Source organism: Trichechus manatus, unplaced genomic scaffold, assembly GCF_000243295.1.
Source record: "Trichechus manatus latirostris isolate Lorelei unplaced genomic scaffold, TriManLat1.0 scaffold00038, whole genome shotgun sequence".
NCBI lineage: Eukaryota > Metazoa > Chordata > Mammalia > Sirenia > Trichechidae > Trichechus > Trichechus manatus.
The window spans coordinates 1648724-1658561 of record NW_004443974.1 but is presented as its reverse complement, the minus strand read 5'-3'; the positions used below and the strand labels follow the sequence as shown (position 1 = coordinate 1658561).

The 9838-nt window shown below is 41.7% G+C and overlaps 1 protein-coding gene across 3 annotated transcripts in view; it reads right to left on the bottom strand.

Annotated features, from left to right (window-relative positions):
* PRKDC (protein kinase, DNA-activated, catalytic subunit) overlaps positions 1-9838 on the bottom strand; it is a 362155-nt gene that overhangs the window by 324235 nt on the left and 28082 nt on the right. For all 3 annotated transcript variants that reach the window (XR_002823982.1, XM_023730648.1, XM_004375604.2), the window contains 3 exons: positions 4493-4548; positions 4378-4408; positions 3584-3741 (listed from right to left, as the gene is read on the bottom strand). Coding sequence is in view for 2 of the 3 variants with exons in the window: in XM_023730648.1 (XP_023586416.1) it covers positions 3584-3741; positions 4378-4408; positions 4493-4548 (245 nt within the window). In the remaining variant the exon portion in view is untranslated. The remainder of the gene's footprint in view (positions 1-3583; positions 3742-4377; positions 4409-4492; positions 4549-9838) is intronic.

Genomic DNA, 9838 nt, shown 5'->3' with positions numbered 1-9838 from the left:
AAATGGTATATCCACACAATGGAATACTACACGACAATAAAGAACAATGATGAAGCCTTGAAACATCTTATAACATGGACGAAGCTGGAGGTCATTATGCTGAGTGAATTTACTCAGTCACAGAAGGACAAATATTGTATAAGACCACTATTATAAGAACTCAAGAAAAGGTTTAAACACAGAAGAAAACATTCTTCGATGGTTACGAGGGTGGGGAGGGAGAGTGGGGAGGGACGGTGAGGGCTATTTACTAACTAGACAGTAGATAAGAATTATCTTAGATGAAGGGAAGGACAGTACACACTACAGGGGAAGTCAGCACAACTGGACTAAACCAAAGCTAAGAAGTTTCCTGAATAGAATCAAACACTTTGAGAGACACAGCAGCAGGGGTAGGGGTCGGGGGACCATGCTTTCAGGGGACATCTCGGTCAACTGGTGTAACAAAGCTTGTTAAGAAAATGTTCTGCATCCTACTTTGGTGAGTGGCGTCTGGGGTCGTAAAAGCTTGCAAGAGGCCATCTAAGATGCATCAACTGGTCCCAACCACCTGGAGCAAAGGAGCATGAAGAACACCAATGACACAAGGAAAATATTTGCCCAAGAGACAGAAAGGGCCACATAAACCCGAGACTACATCAGCCTGAGACCAGAAGAACTAGACAGTGCCTGGCTACCACCAATGACCACCCTGACAGGGAACACACAGAGAGCCCCTGATGGAGCAGGAGAAAGGTGGGATGCAGAACCCAAATTCTAGTAAAAAAAAACAGACTTAATGGTCTAACTGAGACTAGAGGAGCCCCAGAAAGCACGACCCCTGGATTCTCTATCAGCCCAGAACTCAACCAATTTCCAAGGCCAACTCTTCATACAGGGATTGGACTGGACTGTGGGACTTAAACTGATACTCTTGAAGAGTGTGCCTCTTAGCTTAAGTAGATACAAGAGACTAAACGGGCAGCTTCTGTCCAGAGGTGACATGGGAAGGCAGAGCCGGTGAGGAGCTGGTTGAATGGACATGGGGAATCAGGGGTGGAAAGGAGGAGCGTGGTGTCACAGTATGGGGAGCGCAATTAGGGTCGCATTAACAATGTCTGTATAAATTTTTGTATGGGAAAAAATAAAAAAAAAAAGAAGCTCCCAAAAGGCCATCCAAGGCACAACAATTGGTCTCCATGCACGTGGGGCAACAAAAGAAGGGTCAGAAATAGAAGAAGGATATGGAATGTATGGCTAATTGCCTTCATGAACAACTGCCTTCTTTATCATGACACTACAAGAACTGGATGGTGCCCGGCTACCATTACTGAACAGTTTGATCGAAGATTCCATAGAAGAATCTTGATCAATAGGGGGAAAATGCAGAACAGAAATTCAAATTCTCATGGACTCTAGATTTTCTGAAGCCATGGTGGGTGAATTAATCCCTGAAACTATTGCCCTGAGATAATCTTTAAACCTTAAACCAAAAATACCCCCTTGAAGCCATCTTTAAACTGAACAATAGTTTAGCTTAATTAGTAAAAAAAAATCTGCCTTGAGCATTATTCTCTTTTAGAAACTACCTATACGGGATCAGATTGACAATAGCAACCTTAGGGGCAGTGAGTTTATGTTAATAAGGGAGGAACAACTCATAAAAGGATGGTGAAAATGGTTGTACAACTCGAAGAATGTAATCAATGTCACTAAATTTTATAAAGTGTTGAACTGGTGTGTTTTACTATGTATATTCTCAACAAAATACATAAAATTTCAAAAAAAAAAAAGGTCACAGCCAAGAAAACCCTATGGAGCAGTTCTATTGTGTAATAGATGGGGTCACCATGAGTTGGAATTAACTCAGTGGCAAAGGGTTTGCTTTTGGTGGAGTCGAGTCCAACTCATGGCACTCCCATGTGTGTCATGGTAGAACTGTGCTCCATAGGGTTTTCAAGGGCTGATTTTTCAGAAGTAGATCGCCAGGCTGTTTTTCCAAGGTGCCTCTGGGTGGACTTGAACCTCCAATCTTTTGGTTAGCAGCCAAGCACATTAACCATTCGAATCACTCATTAAAAATAATTTCTATTAAGAACTGGAGAGAAAGTCTACATTTAAATTCTCTGGGAAGAACCTGGAATGCAGACTTTCTATGTACCTAAGGGCAGAGGGAAGGCTGTAGGACAATGAGACACTCGTCTTCCTGCCATTCCTGCTGACCACAATCCATACTTTCAGTCTGCAGCACCATCCATTCACTATGCCATGTCACCCTCTATGCTGTCACCAGCTGCCAAGGGTACACTATCAGGGAAAAGTAGATTGAAAACCATACTTTTCAGAGTTAGACAAAAAGAGGCTATAAAACAAAGACACAGTCTGGAGCCAGGGCTCAGGGATGCCACCATTTGTGGTTCCCCCCACAACTCCCCTTTTCCCTAGCAAGTCCTAGACATCTGTATTCATATTAGTAACAAAGCCTGAAATTCCACCTGCTATGAGATTTATCAGAGCAATTATTTATTGAGATGTAAACATATCTGAGTGAATTAGTAAAAAAAATAATTTCTCAAACTTTTATTTTCCTTAACTACTAAGATCCATCAAATTAAGAGGAACAGGAGTTGTTATTACGGGGACAGGAAGAAGAGGTCATCGTAACACCCAGAATAAAGTGGAAGCAAAGGCAAGCCTGATGGGAAGGGGTAGGACAGCAGGGGACATTAGGAAGCTGAGAGGGGCAAGATGGGAGAGGGGGATCAAAGGACAAAAACATCAACTCTACATTTTTGTTTGAGTTGGGCCTACATCTAGAAAAAGGAAAGCAATGTCTTCCCTCTCTTCTTCTTGTACATTCTGGCCTTGAATCTAGGGCCAATAACATTTATACCATGGTTCAGATAGTTCATGGACTAGCCTGCGAGTTTACTTACCATTTATCCATTTCTAACATTGCTTCAAACAAAACTCTCACTATGGATCTTCAGTATATATCCCTCGGAACCAACCAAAGCAGTTTAATCCCTGTGCCCTGAGCCTGTACAGCAAATATTTTCAAATACCTTTGGGTATCTTTCAGCTTTCCTTACCAAGTGTAACAGGTTCCCATATTCGCAGGCTCAAATTTTGAGCACATCCCACCTAGATGGACATCAGACAGAGGCAAACAGACTCTCCCTGCTCTGGAAGAGATTTGAAACACAGGCATCTTATTTTACCCCAACAGCCGGCCATACCTACTGTGACCTGGGGCTCCTCGCCCCACCTGGCTGCCTGTTCAACTCTGACATCTCAGCCCTCTGGCTCACAGGAGCCTCTGTCAGCCCAGTCCTTCCTCTCACCTCCTCAACCCACTTCTTCTGCCCACTAGACTCTGCCTTCACCTTAGCTCTGAGACCCTGTAGCCGATCTGGAATCTTCCTAGCTTTCTTTCAGGCCTATTGCCACCCAGACAGTTGACCAATAATAAAGCTCTTCTCTTTATATATTACAGAAGGGAATGGATCAAGTTTTGTTTATCCCTCAAATGTATATGCACAAGATTGGAATTTTTTTTTTTTATGGAAAAAATATTTTTAAATGAATGCTGAACCGGCAGTACCTGTTTCAGAAAGGCCTCCAAGGCCGCGTGTGCAGCTTTCTTCAGCTCTGCATTGGTATGGCCACACCATTTTGACAGCAAGTCAAATAAAGACACATAGTTGTCCAGAAGGCAGGTACTGAACTGGGATGCATGCAGGGCAAACAAGCGCAAACCAGCTGCAATCACAAAGCCATCACATTTCAAATAGAACTACAGGAGCCAGAACAAAGAAGTAAGAAAGCTCCCAGTATGTGTCAAAGTTCAAGCTGTTTCCATGGTAATCCAATACCACTACAATATAATAACCCAGAGAACTACCAGCCTCCACTTGAATTGACAGGCCCCAGTGTGGCTGGAGAACCTCAAAATGAGGTGCAGAAATAGGACAGGGATTTATTTGACAAAGATGCCCTGAATGATTTCTTTAAAAATCATTTAACCTAACCTTACGGGGCAGTGAGTTTATGGTAATGGGAGGAACAGCTCAGAAAAAGAAGGTGAGAATGGTTGTACAACTCTAAGAATTTAATCAATGTCACTGAATTGTACATGTACAAACTACTGAACTGGTATATGTTTTGCTGTTTGTATTTCAACAACAACAAAATACATAAATACTTTTTTTTAAATCATTTCACATAAGTGTGACTATCTCAACCAAGTTGTGTGGTCCCCAAAATTTCACCTATAAATATTGTTGTGTAAAAATCGTAGATGTTAGCATATTTACTTTCACTCATTGTTTAAATGAAAGTCAACTAATGCATTAATTTAGTAATCTAAGAAATTATATTTCCTTAAGAGAAGCATACCTGAGGGCACAGCGTATCTCTTCAGGTCAATCTATTTTAGAGAAAAAATTCACCATCAATGGTTGACCATCGCAAGTCTCAGGTGTAGAAAAATTAGAGCAATCATTTACCCTACCTGAGGACAAATTGCCTTTCGTGCAAAATCAAAAATCTCCCTTGAAGTCTGAGGATCTGAAAAAATAACAAAAAGAAGCCTCTGTTACAAATCATAACAACAGTTTCATTTGAAATACAAACAACTTTACAACTAGCAGCTTTATTTCAGACAGCTTCACATCAATGTTAACTCCAAAAGGCCCTTGTAAATTCAGGAGTAACATTTCAAAGCATTCCACCAGCCAGAGTTGCAAGGGTCACTACTGTAGGAAAGCAGAAAGAGCAATTTAGAATAACAAAGACTAAATTCCAACTCATCACTTACAAGCTGTTAGATAATCTCCCCTAAGTTTCAGTTTTCTTCTGTAAAAAGGGACAGTATATACCTTCTTGAAGGGTTGTTTCAAGGATTAAATGAAATAACTCATTCAAGGCCAAACACATTCTTTTACTATCAATGCTCCCACACACGTACCAAGTTATTATAGGAATTACAAAGATGGATAAAATACTAGGAAGCTTTCATGCAACTTTGCCGGATTTACATTACAAAAAAAAAAAAAAAAACCCACCGCGGTTGAGTGGATTCTGACTCATAGTGACCCTACAGGACCGACTAGAACTGCCTCACACAGTTCCAAGGCTGTAATCTTTACAGAAGCAGACAGCCACATCTTTCTCCTGCCACATCTTTCTCCTGCAGAGCAGCTGGTGGGTTGAACAACTGACCAACCTTTCTGCTACCAGCCGAGCGCTTTAACCACTGCGCCAACGGGGCTCCCACCAGATTGTTTACTGCCAACTACACAGAAATCATGCTTTCTTCATCACTAATTTATCTGCCCTTCAAACAGTGACCTGCAAATAGCAGAAGTTCAAGAATTGTTTGCTCTGATTTCATGGACTGATATATGTTGAAGGCAGAGCCCAGATGACTATCTGACAGTAGTTGGAGGGAGAATGGGGTCAAGAGAGGATTTGAGAGAAATATCAGCATATTTGTAAGATGATACCATAACATACACCAAAAAAAAAGTTACTTTAGAATGCAATACAAAGAGAGATTTCCTCTGGTTGCGAACCTTCAGGAAAGGCTTTACAGAAATGATAGCATTTGAGCTGGGCCTAAAAGCACAGGCAGGAGTTGGGGAGCAGGTCATGCAAACAGACGACACAGAGGCGCTAGGCAACGCTCACAGTGCTGGGAAGTCAGGCCCATGAGGAAAGACTTGAACTTCCAGTGGTAGGAACGGTACTGTCTTCTCAAGGCTTTGCCTCCCACTGTCCGTTCTCCTGCACCAATCTCACCCTCTCTGGTGGCCTGCTCCTGTACAAGCATGCTCTTGCAGGTTTCTAAAAACCTCCATATTCCACGTCTCCCATCAGCTATACCCTGTTTCTTTGCTCTCCTCTGCTATAAGATTTCTCTGAAGGGTTTTCTTCAGACAGCCTCCATCTCCTCCCTTCTGTTCAACTTTTCTTCACCCTGTCTGGCTTCTCGTTGAGATGGAAGCCTCTCCCCTATTCCCCTCACTCAGAGCCCTCTCGGAGCAAGGCAGTGCTGCATCTTTCCTCAAGACTATCTCTTCTTAGACCCTGCTTAAATTGTGTCCCCTAAAGAAGACACATTGAAGTCCTAACCCCTGTAACTGTCATTGTGACCTTGTTTGGGGAAATAGAATTTTTCTTTGCAGAGGTTATCAGTTAAGTTAAACAAGATCATACTGGAGCAGGATGGTCCCTAATCCTAATCCCTTCTAAGCGGTGTCTTATAACAAAAGGGTCATACACAGGAAAACAACAATATCTGAGGATCCATCTACATACAAGCTAAGGAATGCCAAGAAACATTCAGGGCTGCCAGAAGCTGAAAGAGATGAGAAAGAATCTTCCCCTAGAGCCAATAAAAAATAGCATAGCCCTGCCACACCCTGCATTCAGGTTTCTGGCCTCCAGAACTGTAAGATAATAAATTTCTGTCCTGTGCAGCCACCCTCTTTGTGATGTTTTGTTATGGCAACCCTAGGTAAATAAGACAGACCCTTTGCCTGTCTTCTCAGTCCTTGCTCCCTAGGTAGTCATTTATACTCACAACTTTAAACACCATCTAGATACTGAAGAGAAACTCTGGTGGTGTAGTGGTTAACTGGTTAAATAGTTAGTGGTTAAGACCTATGGCTGCTAACCAAAAGGTCGGCAGTTCGAATCCACCAGGCTCTCCCTGGAAACTCTATGGGGCAGTTTTACTTTGTCCTGTACGGTCTCTACAAGCCGGAATCAACTCAACGGCAACAGGTTTGGTTTAGATGCCGAAGATATCCAAATTTATATCTCAAGTTCTAACCTCTCCTGCAAGATCTAGTCTCATATATGTAACTGCACATTAAACATCTAAACTTGGATGATTCCTTTGCATCTCAAACTAAACATGTCCAAAACAAAAAGCATGATTTTTGGCCTAAAATCTAGTCCTCCTCCATCCTACCCAGCTTATTAATCAGCCACACGAACTTCATTTACTCACTTCCCACATTCAAGAGCAAATTTTCTCTATCCTACCACTAAAAAAGATATCTCAAATCCATCTAACCCCCAAAAAAAACAAACCTGTTGCCACTGAGTTGATTCTGACTCATAGTGACCCCTATAGGAAAGAGTAGAACGGCCCCATAGAGTTTTCAAGGAGCGGCTGGTGGATTCAAATCACCAACCTTTTGGTTAGCAGCCGCAGTTCTTAACCACTGCACCACCAGGGCTCCAAAATATTCCTCTAAAGCATACCTCAAACCCACAGCAGTTAGACTGACCTTTTTTAAAACATCAACTCATCCATGTCAGTCCTTTATTTAAACCCCTGCTTACCTGTCCAGTCTCTTTGCCTTGCTGCTTGCTCACGAAGTCCCACATATGCCCGCTCCCCGTGCACTCCTCAGATGACCTCATATTCTCCAGGCTGAGGCCATGTGTCTACATGGTTCCTTGCCCAGAATGCTCCTCCCTAGCCAGCTTTTTCTCACCCTGCTCAGGACAAGGACCAGCTGACTATGTGGTCCTCTACCTCCCCAAACTACTATTCCTGTTCACTGTACCCATAGTGCTCCTTCACTAGACCCTGGCATTGGTAACAGCTTCTTTGTTTACTGTCTGCCTCCTCCACTATACAGCTCATGATGTAGGAACTTAGTAATTTTGATCACTGACTCCAACACCTAATTCATCACTCTTTAGATAGTTGGTACCCAGGATGTATTTATTTTATGAAGGAATGCATTAGTTAATTTTTAGTGCTTGAAGTCACATGATCATGGAATGACAGAAAAAAATATGCGTTTTAGAGCCAGACCAAGGCTAAAATCCCAGACTTGACACTAGTTATATTAGTTTCCTAAGAACGTTGTAACAAATTACCATAACTTAGTGCCTTAAAACAACACAAACATATTATCTTAGAGTTTTGGAGACTGAAATCTGACATGGGTCTCACAGAGCTAAAGGTGTCAGCAGGGCTGCATTCCTGTCTAGAGGTTCTAGAGGATAATCTGTTTCCTTGCCCTTTCCACCTTCAAGAGGCTGCCTGCATGCCTTGGCTCATGGCCCTCCACCCCGTCTTCAAAGCCAGGAACAATGAGTAGGGGCCTCCTCACATCACATCTCTATAGACACTGGCTCTTCTGCCTCCCTCTTTCACTTTTAAGGACATTGTGATTGCACTGGGCCCACTTGGATAATCCAAGACACTCTCCCAATCTTAAAGTCAGCTGATTTGCAATGTTAACATCATATGCTACCTTAATTCTCCATTAGATGTAGACATTTTGGGAGCTATTAATCTTCTACCACACTAACTGTGTGACTTCGGGCATGTTACTTAACATGTCTTAGCTCCAGTTTTCTAACCTATAAAACAGAGATGTTACTCACTATGTTATAAAGTTATTACAGGAACTTTCCTTGCAAAAGTGTCTAGGACAGTCCTTAGCACAAGGTAAATGATTATTAAGAGTTATTGTTTTCCTTGAACAATATATATTCATCAAGTGCCAATTTATACACCGAGCAAATACAAACATCAATAAACAACACTACTTGCCAGCAGAGTCAAGTGGCAGAAATAAATATGTAACCTGGTAAATTACAAATACCACATAGGAATTGAGAGTTCATAAATAAACACACACAACAGATTTTTGACAAGGCAGCTAAGTCCATTCAATGGGGAAAGAAGAGTCTCTTCAATAAATGATGTGGGGAAAATTGGATTGCCACATGAAGAAAACTGGAACAAGATCCATGCCTCACACCATACACACAAAAAAATTCAAAGTGGATTAAGGACCTAAAGGTTAAAACTAAAATCACAATTGGCCTAACACAGTTTATAAAGAAAATGTTCTTGGTGAGCAGCGTCTGGGGTTTTAAAAGCCTGTAGCGACCATCTAAGATACTCCACTGGTCTCACCCCTTCGGTAGCAAGAGAGAATGAAGAAAACAAGATACAAGGAAAAGATCAGTCCAAAGGACTAATGGACCACAACTACCACGGCCTCCACCAGACTGAGTGCAGTACAACTACATGGTGCCCGGCTACCACCACTGACTGCTCTGACAGAGATCACAGTAGAAGGTCCCGGACAGAGCTGGAGAAAAATGTAGGAAAAAATTCTACAAAATTCACTAAAAAAGACAAAACTTACTGGCCTGATAGAGATTAGAGAAACCCCAAGAGTATGGCCCCCAGACACCCCTTTGGCTCAGTAATGAAGTCACTCCCAAAGATTACACAGGCCCATAAAACAAAACGAGACTAAAGGGGCACAACAGCCCAGGGACAAAGACTAAAAGGCAGGAGAGGACAGGAAAGCTGGTAATAGGGAACTCAAGGTCGAGAAGGGAGAGTGTCAACATGTCATGGGGTTGTTAACCAATGTCATAAAACAATATGTGTACTAACTCTTTAAATTCAAAACTAGTTTGTTCTGTAACCTTTCATCTAAAGTACAATTAAAGAAAAAAACCTAAAACCATAAAATGCTTAGAAGAAAAAGCAGGGTCAACGTTGTCAGGAGTAGCTTTCAATAATGGATTATCTAATATAATAACAAAAGACAAAATAAATAAGTGGGACATCATAAAAATTAGAAACTTCTGTTCATCAAAAGACTTTACCAAAAAAATGAAAAGACAAGCTACTAACTAGGAGAACATCTATGGAAACCATACAGCCGATAAGAATCTAATAACCAAATATATCCGAAACTTCAACAGCTTAACACCAAAGAGACAATCTAATCATAACATGGGCAAAGGACTTGAACAGACATTTCACCAAAGAGGACATTCAAAAGGCCACCAAACACATGCAAAG